Genomic DNA, 15,525 nt, shown 5'->3' with positions numbered 1-15,525 from the left:
CCACTGCTGGGTACAAGCCTATTCTCATACATAAGAGGGCGCGACTAGTCCCGAGCCCCGACGCTGGCCCAATGCGAATTGGGGACTTCACATATACCTTTGAATTCCATCGCATAGTGGTAAATATTAAATGATAAAGTACTATGACATAGGGTTCTTCAAGAAGCAGGTATTTAGGGTTCTCAAAGGTCGGCAACGCATAGGTAGCTCCCCTGATGTTGCTTATGTCCATGGGCGGCGATGACTGCTTACCATCAGGTGGCTCGTCTGCTCGTTTGCTGCCTATTCCATAAAAAAAAGTTCCGAAAAACTCATTGGTTTGAAAATTGATTTGAACCCGCAACCTCCGGATTGAAAGTCGGGCGTCATAGTCATATCCACTCGGTCTTTGCACTTTCTGCATACAAATCATACAATGATAACTTCAAAAATTCATGGACCTCGTGAGTCGTGGTTAGGCTTAGTGAGTTTAAGGTGGTTTAAGTAGTGACATAGTGACACTATCTGGCTGACATGAAAGCCATGCGAAGTATAGACGTGATAGGTAAACATAGGCCATGTTAGCGCTAATTCGTCAAAGGGCTGCCTTTGTGCCAGCTTATGGTAATCAACGCACTCGCCCCCGCTAGTGGGGATTTGATTCGTACGCAGTTTGAATTTAATGATCAGATTTAACTAGCCGTGGATCTCAGTGGATTCAATTGTTTTAAGCAGGTGTCTTTGAAGCCTTTAAAGTGCAAAAGCCTATGATAGATAGATAGATAGATAGATAGATAAGTCATTTATTTGGCAGACTGCAAACACACACAATACAATACACAATTTAAAACACACAAATTAGGCGCAACATAAAAAAGAGACAGAACAGTAAAATACAATTGAGACAGTAAAAAAAAACAACAATAACAAAAAAGAGAAAAGAAAAAGAAAATACAATCTGTGTGCGTTGCAGCAGGACAAAAGCGTCGCGGCTCAGTGATACGCTTCGCTCTTTCGACCGAAGCACTGATTTTCTGCCGGAAATCTATGCTTATGCCGATGCCTGTTAGACTGATCCTAATTGACAAATAAATGAGGATCAGTCTAACAGTTCATTTTTGGTTCGAGTTGGAGTATGTGACGGTAAAAACCATGTGTACAAACCTTGATTGAGCTGAAAAAAGTTGGTTCTTTTGAAAAAATCAGTGAGATGACTATTTTAGTGAGGATTTTTATCATAAAGAGATGGAAGGTTTAGGCGCCTATTGTGAATTGTTAGTTTGCTGATTACAATATTTTTAAAGAGCTACTTTTCTTGTGAATAGAGCGGAGGATACGACGGACGGGCCACAAATTTGAATCAAAGATAGAGGTGACTTTGTAGGGGTGATGCTGATGATGTGGCCAAATGTGGAATCATAGGATTCCTGGGTACGACTGCCACATGTCAGGATTTGTTTAAGAAATCAATTATCGTTAATATAGGATTTTCGAGCTGATTATTTTTCGGACTATTCCGGACACTTGTCGGGAAATTTCATTATTTTCATGTTCTTGGGAGAGTTATTCTATTCTGCATTGTTAATATGCAAGTAGAAAGGTCATACATCACCGCTGTTTATTTATAAACATGACGTAGGTTGTAGTTCGCAGTTCGCAGTCGATCCAGCCTCATTGTCCGAGGCTTAGGTGGCGCGGCATCGCGACTCAAAGGGCGCCGACAAAGAGGCGCCGCGGTGCGGGCGGCATTAGCGGCCCGTTTGATGTGCGGGGTGGCCCGATAGGGTTGCCGGATCTAGGGCTAGGATTCGTGTTGAGTAGTCTAAGGCTGTAGGGTCGCTGAGAGGTTTGATGATGTCTTTGTTCTTTGTGGTCTTTGATGACTTTGATGCTTGAGAAATACGGGGATTTCGATTGGAAATGTTGGAAAAAATATAATGATGGTATTGTTGATAAGTTATTTAATGAAGATTTGTCATGTTAACAAGCACTTATGCTGCAAAATCATTTAAATTTATTACATTAAAACCATGTACTTGAACCCAGGCGCCTTACATGTCGAAGTAATCTAGAGTGTCAGGTATGTTAATTTTCAATTCCTTATTCATATTTTTACTGCTCGGTCATCTCGATATTCTTTCGCTCGCATCGCATATTTAACATCAAGAAATCTATCAACCTTGAATTTACACTCTTGACAATAACAGTGACAATGAAAGACCACGTAGGTACTGGTAGTTTGACAACATTAAAACCATGTATTTGAACCCAGGCGCCTTACATGTCGAAGTAATCTAGAGTGTCAGGTATGTTAATTTTCAATTCCTTATTCATATTTTTACTGCTCGGTCATCTCGATATTCTTTCGCTCGCATCGCATATTTAACATCAAGAAATCTATCAACCTTGAATTTACACTCTTGACAATAACAGTGACAATGAAAGACCACGTAGGTACTGGTAGTTTGACAACAACGTTTAATTGTACCCCGACGTCCCCGACACGTAGATCTTATGTTAACTTTACACTTAAATGACCAGAACAAGTGAGAAAGCTTCAAGAAATATGATGTTAAGGATGACATTTTGTCAAGAGTTAAAAGTATGCAGCAGCTGACTCGTGTAGTCAGCAGTTCCGCTCAACCCTACACCGTCCCCCGCCCCTGGCTCAAGTGAGTGTGTTACTCTTTAACCTGCGAATCGCGACCGGCTAAACTTACCACTCCGCTAAATAAAGTTAAAAGGCTCTTAGAGCTTTGTCTCGACGCGCCTTTGATGTGCGCGCGAACATCCCCCCCACCCCTCCACCCCCCTCGCAAACAGTTTACCGCAAGCTGGAACTATTGCCTTTAATGCCTTTTCCGATTGGATATATCCCAGCGATTGATTAGTATGTTACATAGTGCTAAAGGAATTTCCCAGGAAGCGGTCCGATCAAAGTGGTCGCCCCCTTTGATGACGGATCGCTAATACTGGCCTGCTATTCCCAACGATTCCAAACACCTCTTAGGTTAACCAGCGTAAGCGCAACCCCCACCTCCGTACTAATTTGAAGTTGTCTCTGATCACATTTATACCGGTTTTGAAGCGTAACCCTCAATAAAAGTTGTGAGTAAAATCTCTGAACAACCCTTATCGTTTTGATCTCTAGTTACTATTAGTTACGCTCTTCTATGCGATGTTTGAAAACAGAAATCTGTTTCGCTTTGTGCCGGGCCATACTTTTTGGCTACCTTTTGTAAAGGCCATTTCGTTCCTGGAATTCAGCCTTCAGCCTTTGGCTTCGAATAGTTATCTCGCTTTATTTAATCATTTCAAATAGACGTAGGTTTTAGTGAGCTTTTGATAAAGCTTTTTAGTATAACCCTACTTATAGTAGAAAAATATTCATTACTTAGGTAACCTATTTAATTTATAGATTTTTATTAAAAAGCTTGTGCGGCGGCGACGCTGTTTACCGCTCATTTCTTCTTGTATAAATTAGTGCTGGTTATAGTGCTCTATCTATCTAAACCAACTTGTATAAATTGCTTTAAGGTTACGTGAAAGAGATCCTCTATTTATAAGTACAGACATTCAATTATTTCGTTTCTTTTATCACTTATTACATCAAAGTGTTTTACTAAGAACATTTTGAGTGAGTCTTAAAGGGGAAGTTTTGGTAAAAAGTTCCCAATTCCTGTAATTTGAGCCTTTGAAGCCATACCATTAACACCAAAGGCCCAATCTCTAATTTGCGCGGTACGGAGAAATGGCAGACAGAAACACGTGAAATGATTTCTTTCGACAGGTAATCAGCTCGGGAATGGAAGGATTAACTTCCCGTTTGATGTTGCGGAGACACGGCCACGCCACACGGTTACGCTTTATTCAGAGTATACGGGAAGTGAACGAGTCTGTATTTTTTGGATCAATCAGATATTTTTTCAGTCACTTGGCACTTTAGTGCAAACACTCTTAAATTTGCATGGATGTGAAAATTCAATTTGTCATTAAATTTTATCACGTTTTTTCGGATGCTTAATACTTATTACTCAAAAGTAATAACGCAGCATATACTCGTAGTATTGGGTTTCTTTATGAAATATCTAATTTTGAAATGAGTCAGTCCCTGCGTAAGAATAAAGTGACGAGAATGAATAAAAAACACTAACCCAATATCTAGACTGTTGGATTTACGCATTCAATGTACTTTAACAGAAGCTAAAAAGTTTTAGAAACTTATCCACTATGTATATATCAAGGGATCATCTGAGCCTATTCCATAAATCTACCACTGCCGGTCCCGATCCCGTCCCCAAGCAGTCATTACACACGCACTAAGCGACTCTTTGATGTGCGCAAACTTTCCGGTTTTCCTTTGATTGGTATAATGGAACTGCGAGCTGTTATTACACTAATTGAATTTTCCCATTTGGAGTTCCATCTCTGATCGGGCCGGCGTATGTGTGTCGGAGTTCGGACGCGAATAAGCTGTTTTTGATCGTTGTCAGGTCGTGCGGCGTGTGGTGGGACATTAGACAATTAATGCAGGACGCGGTCAGCCATCATTGGCCATATTGAAAGTAGGGATTGCAAATCCGCTTATATGTTAGGAAATCCGGATTTTCGGATTATTTGTAGGAAAAATCCGGATTCCGGATTAAATCCGGATTTTTAAGGTTTTTTTGTTACCACCAAAAATACAGCAAAATTCAAGAGTTTAAGAAGTAAACAGTATTTTAAACATTAGTAAATTCACAACAGTACGTATATGCGTGTTTTGCTACGCTAATATCAAACAAAAAATGAATTATTTCATTAAACTTATATTGACTGGGGTATAGATAGACCGTGACGTGGTTAGGTGGTTACCTTTCTATTTTTTCGTGGAGCTTCTGAACAGTTCCTCGGTCCATATATAACACTTAAGTCTAGTGAAACTAAGCGTGAATCATAACTCTCATTATTTTCAATCAAACAAAACATGTCCCTCTTTTTACTGATTATAAGCTAAGAACGTGGGTAGTTAATCATTCTTTTAACGAGGTAAAGTTTTTGAATGAATGAATGAATGAATGAATGAATGAAAGTTTATTCACAAGAACATATGGTGCGTTACAGTAGATGTTATAAAGTGTTTACATTGGAGATCCTTAATATGCTCTGCCACAGGGCATGTGAAAATTTCCATGTTCACTACATGTCAAAGCTATGTATGTGAATATGAATTGCGTACATGCAATGTCTTCCTTACAAACTAAGAATATTAGACTAAAAACACCGAATGCTTAGTGCTATATAATAAATGTTGAAAGGCATGCATGTTATCGTTACAATTATATTTAAATCATAAATTTATACTTAGTATTGAATGTCAAAGGATGTAAATTTCAAATGTTATCAACTAAAACTTATAATTAAAATATTCGTCAATCGTGTAGAAGCATGCATTACATAATATGTTTTTAAACTTGTTCTTAAACTCGGCATCGGAAAGTGTCTTAATAGCGGCGGGAATGTGATTGAAAATTCTTATACACATATAGTATGCACTTTTTCTTCTTATTTTTAGCTTACATGGTGGTACTGCCATTTGGTATTGTCTGAGTGCTCTATTCATCAAGTTATTAAATGGCGGAAAGAGTTCTAAATTTTGTTTTACAAATACAGCTGCCTCATATATGTACAGACTTGGAAGGGTAAGGAGTTTCGATTCAGCAAATACAGATCGACATGGCTCTCTTCGATTTTTGCCGTAAATCGTTCGTACGCAATTTTTTTGAGCTATAAATGCTCGATCCACTTCCACCGAGTTTCCCCACAGGATGATTCCGTATCTTAATACAGATTCTATATAGGCATGGTAAGTTACGAGGGCCGTTTCTTGTGAAACGGTCTCTTTAAGTCGCCATAGTACAAACTTAAACTTATTAATTTTTTTGCATACATTGTCGAGGTGCTTTTTCCAATTACAGTGAGTATCTAGTGTCATACCTAAGAAGACAGAGTCCTCAACTTCTTCTATTTCAATATTGTCGTGTAGTATTGTGACCTGCTGTTTTGGTGCTTTGTATGACCTGAACTGTAAAATGATTAGTGTTGAGTTCCTCACTCATGAGGCACCTCATTTGTACCACTCATATTGTTGATTTGTCGCAGCACTTCACACGGAAAAAATGTATTACATCACACCTCAACTCACCTCACCTCAAAAATGAGTAAAAACTCATAACCTCGCGCGCAAGTCTTACAACACAAACACCTCATGCCACACAAATCATTCAAAAACTCATTGTCACACGCGCGCCTCGCGGTTCTCAAACTCCCTCGCGAGAGTCGACAGTTCGACACTACACAAACACCTCATGCCACACAAACTTCAAATCATTCAAAAACTCATCTGTCACACGCGCGCCTCGCGCTCCTCAAGCCTCAAAGGCTGTCACCGAACTACAAACTTTATTGCCGAGACAAAAGGTCCACCGATAGATTTGTACCGGAAATCGCTTTGTACCGGAAGACCTCATCGCGACAATGTCACATTACCAACATTACTTCAAAAATCCTTTCAAAGTGAAACAGTTAGTTAGGTTTACCGTAAGAGTGAGTGAGACAGACACGCGCTATACCTCAAAATTTGCCTCGCCAAAATACGTTACACGTGACTCGAAAGAAAACAGTCTTAAGCGCCGCAAGCTTTCATACATATTGCGTCGTTGTGATCCAAGCATCTCGTCAAAATGGCGCGCGATTTTCGACATTCGATAGTTTCGATGCTATTACTTGAGCTACCGACTTGACCAGTTTAACGTGACCTATCGGACCAACAGATTTGTATGACTGTTGTCACTTGTAATAAGGGAGCTCTCTTATACTGGACGGTGACATAATTGTTTTCGAAGCGTTTTGAATACCAAGGACGACTCAAAATGTGCATTTATGAAGTTTGCTTGACAACATTACAGGATTAATGACCGAAATATTATTTAAATTATTCAATTTTTTTTAATTTACATTCTTATGTAGGTGTAGTTGTTATTTTAAATGCAACAAATATGAACTTTGTAAGCATGAAGAGTTAGCGTCTCACTGAATTTGAATTTCTCTCCTTTTTCTTAGTGACAAATGTTTATTTTATTTTTGCAATTTTTACTTATTTCTATAATATATCAGTTAAATTTTCGTTGGTTGTTTTGTCTAAGTTAAAAGTTTGAAAATATTTTAAGGTGGATAATATTTAACATCATATCGCATTGCATGTTCAACGGATAAAGAAGAGAAATTTCTATTTTGTTTTTACGTTTTAGTTATAGCCTTCCTTGAGACAACAATATGGGTTAATATTATCCATAAAAAGGTATTTATGACGCGGAGTATATAAACATTGTTAATAAAAATAACATTGTTTATTATATAATATGTACACATTTTGACAACATTATCAAATAATAAATGTGAGTCGTGAAACGAAACGTAATTCCTAGACAGTTGACGTTGTCAGTTGACACAGACAGAAAAAAGTAAGTTGTGAAAGTTGTTTGTTGTTTCCAAAGTTCAGTGGCAAATTTATTTGTGTCATACAGTGATATTACTAATAAATACACCAAAATACAATAATGGTGATATTTTATACATGATTTAATACGCTTGTGGCTCTGCTTTGGTGTCTTTTACGTGCAAAAATATAGTCAAAAGTATGATCGCCGGCGGCGTCGAGAATGTTGGTGTTCATTTAATTTACTATAATATTGCTGTTAGAATATCCGCAGCGGTAAGTTGGTTCTTTTTACGCAAAAGTGGTATCTAATTAGAAAACAATATGAACTCACGTTTGTTAAAAATATGCAGTTTTTAAGGTTACAATTTCAATTGACATATATAATTATTAAACTGTAAATGAAACCATGATATCAAGAATATAACATACGATAAATAACAATAATCAACAGCTAAAATAGAATAAAAGTTTCATAGAACCATCAACTCAATTTGCTTTTTATGTAGTTTCTTATTACAACGATTGGAATTCTTAAATAATATTTCAGTCTTCTGTTGTTCAAGTTCTATTCTTAACATTTATTTGCAAATAAAATTTAATAGGTATAAAGGATGTTATTACATAGTATACATATACATACTAGAATTTGTTGCCCGATTGAGTCTATCAAATCGCCGATTGTAAAATTTTATGTACCAGTACCTCACCTCATTTGAAGTAAGACATTGTAACACCTCATTTTTGAAAATGAGGTACTCATACAAACTCATTTTAATATGATGTCCTACCCATCACTACATCTTACATTGTGTATTAAGATTGAGGGCGGAAAGTGAAGCCTTCAGCCGCCCGTGATATACACCGTGTCCAATAAGTTTGAATACAGCACAAATAGCCAATAAAACAAAATGAACAAATAGTTACTACATTATTATTATATTTTATGAATGGCACTCTTATTTACTACATTCACAACAAATGTTTTGGAATAACTCCAGCATTAACTTGTTTACCAGCCTCAAACGCTTCTCAAACGGATCACACGCGGCACGCACCGTTTTCTTCACATTTCATCCCAAATACTCTCGATAACCTTTTTGAAATGATCTAGGTTTATGATTTTATAAAAATTTAGTCTTCAAAGCATGTATGACCATACAAATTAGTCTAATACGCCTAAACCTGGAGGCCTGGGTGGCGACTCATGTTTCGGATAAAAAACTGCCAAATTAGTCTGAAACTACGCTAGAATACCATTTTCCGAATGTGCTGGAGGTGCGTCTTGTTGGGGCACATGATTCTCATTCCCAAGCATCCTTTTTAACTTTAAGGCATTTTTTTCTCCAAAACCTTGGTTTTAAAGAAAAAAACGTTGATTTTAACGCTTTTATCTGTAAGTACTGAAGGTAGTTTACCTCGCTTACATACTGCATCCCACACCTGGGCCGATGGTGAGCTCTGGAACCTAGGCACATTTTTCTAGTTGCCCGGAACGTTATCTATCCTCGGTACCCATAATAGTTTATTTTGGATACGTGGCGTCTGTTTTATCACATACAGATTCTCCTTATAAAAAATAACTCGTCACCTGCGTGCCGAGCAAGTATTTCGTTGGCACTTTACCCCTTTGTTTTTCTTAGACACTTCGGAAATTTCATGTACTTTGTGCTTGTATTTTATTAAGAGGAATATACTCTTTAGTTTAAATAAGAATTTGATGGCCTGTGATCTATATCTTTATCTATATCTTTAGAACTGAGGTAAAATGTGAGTATTCGGACTTATTGGACACGGTGTACACAACGTTTTTCATCACACTCGCGAAGTAATAACCAAATTTTAAACTATTGTATTGAAATATCTACGCTGACATTTTGAACATTCGTCCGCCATCTTGTAATTTTTGACAGGTCGTGGAAGGTCCCACCCTGGTATTCACTTTACCGCCCCAAGGGCGGTAAAATAGTTCATTAAGTGTCAGTATGTAATAACACCGTTTTCGAGAGAGTGTGATGAAAAGCATATTATAAAATATGATTTACGAGTGCTTCCGAATATGAAGGCAGCAAGCAATTTAGTATTCATTTATCTTATAAACATGACAATTTAGTCAAATTTCTACATTAACATTGGACAACTTTTGTTGAGGTCGCAGTTGAAACTTAGCTTATCAACTTTGACAGCATAATTATAGTATGTATTGAAGTGCATCAGTTCTAACATAAAACCAACTTTGATGACAGTGTTGTTATGTGTTATGATTGTAATTCTACTTAATATAAATCATTAACAATAGGATTTTTGGTTCGTCTACTAATAATATAAGCATTTATTGCAAACCATGGTATACAAAGTGGTTTACATAAGTGGTTTACATATTTGACATACGTCAAAATGTCCATACACACCCTGTATGTATGGACATTTTGACGACCGGTCTGGCGCAGTCGGTAGTGACCCTGCCTGCTACGCCGCGGTCCCGGGTTCGAATCCCGGTAAGGGCAATTATTTGTGTGATGAGCACAGATATTTGTTCCTGAGTCATGGATGTTTTCTATGTATATAAGTATTTATATATTATATATATATCGTTGTCTGAGTACCCACAACACAAGCCTTCTTGAGCTTACCGTGGGCCTCAGTCAATCTGTCAGTCAATGTCCTATAATATTTATTTATTTTTCGTATACTATTTAAACTTAAATTTGCCTGCACTCTCATGACATCTGATGAGGTGTAAACGGATGATTTTTGTATTTACAGTTGCTTATACATTGGATTCCACGTACATAAACACTTGTCTTAGAATAAATTTAAAAGTGGAAAATGTCTGCCTTGGGTGAGACTTGAACTCACATTTTCCACTTTTAAATTTATTCTAAGCTTAGTGGCATCGATTGCAGACGTTTCTGCTAGTCAGAAGTTAAAAATAAACACTTGTGTCCTTTATTTCGGTTGAAATTGCGATGTTAAAGTAAAAATCCGAAAATCCGGATTTCGGTTTTAAAATCCGGATTTAGAAACGGATCGCAAAATCAGCGGATTATCCGGATTTTCGGACCGGATAATCCGGATTGCAATCCCTAATTGAAAGGTACTGTGAAATATAAGCATGAAGTTTTGTTGTAAAGGAAAATTTACACTGTACTCCTAATATAAAATTTTTACATCTCAAGACATCACTAACATGAGTATTGAATAGATTCTGGTTAAGATTATATTCATGGTAATTATTCATCGTGTCATTCATGTCTCTTTAATATTGAATGGGTACCTAATTCTTAAAATACTGTGAAAAAAAAATAAACAATTAAATTCAACAATACTGTAAAGGCATATTCATGAAATTAATTAGACACCGTGGGATCGGTGGGATGTACACTAAAAACCACGGAAAAGTCCTCAATTATAATTCCACGAGATAGGGAAGGCACACCTAACCTATATAACCTGTTCTTTCGTTTTTTTTTTACATTCCACGCACGAATTCGTCAAATTTATTTCGTATAAAAGGTGTAAATTGTATGAAGTACCTAATAGTGACAAGGCACAAAAAGCCGCCGTCTAGATAATTAACACCTATAGTTTATAACATACAAATACATGGTCCTATTTTATTAGTATGTTAATTCAATTATGTATGAGACACTAGGTTTTGATTATCTAAATAAACAGAAAAACTTACTTTTACGACTTTTACAATCTATGTAATGTCCTCTTAAAACTCGCAATTAAAGTTAAAAACTTTCAAAATACTTGTTTCAGATAAATTATTTCACCTCCGTCCCGTTACAAAAGATATCACAATGCAGCGGCATTAAGCTGCAATACAGGTCAGTGTTCAAACCACTTTCAAACAAGAACATTTGTCTATTTTTAAACATGAAACGTTTGACTAAATCATATAACGCGATTTTGGCAGTCCGTTTATCCTAGAGAGCATAGAGAGTACCTACACTTCTTCCACACTTTTAGTTTCCCGCCAAAATACTATATTTTTCGAAGCTTGTGCTGCCATCTATCTGAAAATATTCCGACGTATGCAAATACGTTTGCCGCGTGCTTCTTGATGTCTACCGCGGTTGGAACTTCAAGGCGTCATCGACAGAGGGCGCTAGTTGACAGCTGTCTGTCATGGTTGGTTGATTGTCAAACTCGTGTCATTATTGTATACAAAACCAAACCAAGCTAATTTATTATTAATTTACAAGAAACTTTTCTGTTAATGTCGTCCGTTTGGCTCCGCCACGGCCGTCTCTATTGTTGTAACAAGTAAGAACAAAGAACATGCAATGTTTCACTCATAATTAGTCATAAAGTCGTAATCTTGGTTCCCGAAAGAGCTAATGATTCCTGGATAAACACCATTCCCATCTGTCTAAATTAGCATAAGGTGTGATACAGTGATTATCTCGCGGTGTTCAGGTTTCTTAGTACGAAATAAACAGTGTTTTGGTGTCGCGAGGCGTTGTTTTAGTTAGGGCTACGAAATGTGACAAGTTTGTTTATAGTTTGTTTCCTGTCTCGAGAATCGAGTTTCATCAATGGGAACCGCGTTTAAAACTGGATAAAGTTACAGCTGGCAGTATAGCTAACCATATACTTTTAAAGTGGTACACATTTATATTTCTAAAAGTGTTTTAAAAGCTTCATACAAACTACATTTGTAACCCTCTAAATTTACTTTCACTGGCCTTGAGTCACGCGGTTTTGTTTGTTTTTCTAACAACTAGTAGTGGTGTACATATCCAAACTTAGATCATTTCCTTAACAAAAAACATTAAGTAATAAAAATAAATATTGCATTATTTTTCTGGTGCATGCATTTGGCATCAAATTATTGATCCACAATAATATTAAACCCTATCATAAATGCAACCACTGCATAATTACCAAGGGTCCGAAGCTTCACTGCTACGGACCCATTGTGTGGAGCATTCAGCCTCCGCTCGGATCACTTGTACCACAGCGGTTGCTTTGCGCAGTCGTGCCGGAATCAATTCAGAGTTTTTTATCCCAAATATTAATAAAGATCATCTTATAATATTGAAAAGTAATTCCTCTAACTGTTGTGCTACTCAGTGTATTGTTTGTTTATGCACAATGAACATGGTAAGGTCTATTATAATTTTTTGCCCCTGTGTTTTTTCTTTCATAACTTGCTTATTGAACCGTGAAGTTATGATTTAATATGTTTTGACAAGCCCTTATTATACTAAAGTTTTTTGTGTAATACATTATGGGATGATTTATGAAAGAGATTTTTATAAATTTTGGGCTTGCTATGAAAAATTGTTTTTTTTTTTTCATATAGGGATCTTTGATATTTCATATTGAGTGTTATTAATACTTTAATTTGTGATAGTTAACTAGCTTATAGATGGTTTTTTCTCTATTTGTGCCGATGAATGTGCAACACCTCAGGCTTCGATCGATGCCGGAGACTCTTGACTTCAGTCCGCCATCTCATTTTTTTGTTGTTGTCCCGTTCCAGCCTATACAAATAGTTGTGATGCTGGATATGATCCTCATTGTGTGATGTATTGATTTTTTCGGTGGCTTGGTGGTTTCTAGTGATGCGGACTGAATGAATATGATTCCGGACATAAAATATTTTTTGTTAAGTATATTGTGGATATCTACGGGTGAATTTGATAGCTGTGTACTGTGTATTCAATAAAGAAGTAAAATATTATTTTCCAACTGTGTAGCAAATAAAATTTGTACTTTTTGAGACTGAAAGAACAAAATGAAATGTATGAATGACTCTATAACTTTACCAAATATTGGTGTTTAAATTTGCTTATAATGGAAATAGTAGGTATAGAAGCATTTAAACTGTATTATTGTCTTTTTATACATAACTTACATGCAATATTGTTAACTCTGTAAACAATTATTCCAAAAATTATATGATTTAGGCACCCATATTGAGCCTGTTTGTAAATTATCCGTTTTATGGAATACACTTCGAAATGAGACGCGTGAATATTTAAATAAATATGCGTGGATGCGCGGAAACGCTACGCGTCTAGCCGTACAACATGTACGTTGAGAAAACCTTTGACACGCAATGGTTATTTGAATTTAAATAGTATTTTTTTACAATTTGGTAGTTATTGTAAGTAGTCTCATCCATCCTTCTGACAACAGACAATTCGTCATCTATTTTCATATTTTATTTTATTGTCCGTATTTATGAGGCAGTAAAAATTACGTTTTCAAGAATTGTAATTACTATAAATAAACGGCTGGGCTGGATATTAACTTATGGGATAATTTTAAGCACATGTGTTTACTAATTCGTTGACGGATTAGAAAAGTAATTTTCTTGATTTTGATAGTTCAAATTTCCCAATTTCGTATTTTTTTCTTGACAATTTGGTAGTTATTGTAAGTAGTCTCATCCATCCTTCTATGTCATCTATTTTAGTCATATTTTATTTTATTGTCCACAAGTATTTCATGAAAAGGTTCGCGACAGTAAAATGCTTACGTTTTCAAGTAATTGTATCATTACTATAAATAAACGGCTGGGCTGGTGTATGACCATCATGATGCAACTTTTTGATGGGATAATTTTAAGCACATGTGTTTACTAATTCGTTGATTAATCTATTGAATTTTTATTCTTTTCGCCGAGATTCTTGGCAAAATGCCGACTCAATCAGAGGAAGTCATGATAAAATGAAAGGGGAGCAGTAGGTACTAGGTACGTACAGTCGAGTTCATGAATATGTGTACATTTCTTCATCGTAACTCGTTGCAATAAGGTAAAAAATTTATGAACTCGATTGTACAATGAACAACTGAACATACTTTCTCGCCCTGTCTTAGGGTTTCCCCAAACCTATCGACGCGGAATCAATTCTAGCTATGAAGGCGCTTACGTTTCGCGCCGTCGTCGCTGAACGCATGCGTACGCATGTTCATACTAACGAGCGATTTTCCATTTTTGGTCGCGAAAGTCGATTCCGCATCGATATGTTTAAGGAGACCCTTAGGGCACACCTCGGACACTCGCGATCAAATATATGAAAGAGCCGCGTTCCTAGCACACATTCTAAGCTCGTGTAGGTGAACGCGTACTATGCTTGTATGAGCGAGATATGACAGGTCGACTGTTCGCGTTTTTGACAGGCGGTAACTCTGAGGTAACCGAGAGTGGGCGGGCGGCACTTTCAGCGGGGAGCGGGAGTGGCCATACTGTACGATAGTACTCTTTATTATACTGTGCTTGGGTGTACAAACGTTAACCTATTGGGGGTTGTCGTGTATACCTACAGTAGGCAATAAACTACTAAAAAACGCTATAACGGAGTACGCTGGTTCGAATCCAGCATCGGACACTTGGAGGCCTAGGTCATTTTTTCTTTGTATATGACATTTATTTCAGTTTAGTAGTTTACTAAAAAAGTTAGAATGTTGTTTTAATAATGCTAATGTGTTGTTCTCAGGTGGTATCTCGCCATGCAGCGCGCGGGTGGGAGCAGGGCCTGTGCGCCATGAGCCACACTCCTATAGGCGGCCACCCGCAAGGTACGTCTTCTCTTCTACATTCATTTTTACCCTGTTGTGATACAGTGTAGTTAGACGACCGGTCTGGCTCAGTCGGTAGTGACCCTGCCTGCTGAGCCGCGGTCCTGGGTTCGAATCCCGGTAAGGGCATTTATTTGTGTGATGAGCACAGATATTTGTTCCTGAGTCATGGATGTTTTCTATGTATATAAGTATGTATTTATCTATTTAAGTATGTATTTCGTCCCTTAGCACCCATAGTACAAGCTTTGTTTAGTTTGGGGCTAAGTTGATCTGTGTAAGGTGTCCCCAATATTTATTTATTTATTTAGTGTTAAACTCGCCTACGAGTTCAGGTCAAGTTTGCAGTAGGTACCAACCACTGATACAAATAGATCGTTCAAATACCGCGATATCACAATTTATCGCACTGTCTTTTACGAGTTCTACCGTGCCTTGTTATGCCATTTGGTGTTGGTACTTTGAGGTTGACCAGGAACAGTCACCGGCATTATACCTTGTCGCTTATAATCGATTGACAATTTCGT

General features: G+C 37.1%; 1 protein-coding gene across 1 annotated transcript in view; it reads left to right on the top strand.

The window, feature by feature from the left end:
- Positions 1-15,525, top strand: part of LOC125233045 (axin) — a 127,547-nt gene that overhangs the window by 77,830 nt on the left and 34,192 nt on the right. The window contains 1 exon segment of the mRNA XM_048138887.1: positions 14,917-14,998. Within this exon segment, the coding sequence (XP_047994844.1) occupies positions 14,965-14,998 (34 nt within the window). The 5' untranslated portion in view covers positions 14,917-14,964.

The sequence above is a fragment of the Leguminivora glycinivorella genome, chromosome 14 (genome assembly GCF_023078275.1).
Source record: "Leguminivora glycinivorella isolate SPB_JAAS2020 chromosome 14, LegGlyc_1.1, whole genome shotgun sequence".
NCBI lineage: Eukaryota > Metazoa > Arthropoda > Insecta > Lepidoptera > Tortricidae > Leguminivora > Leguminivora glycinivorella.
Note: the sequence above shows the minus strand (reverse complement) of the source record. Positions and strands in the feature narration are given on the sequence as shown.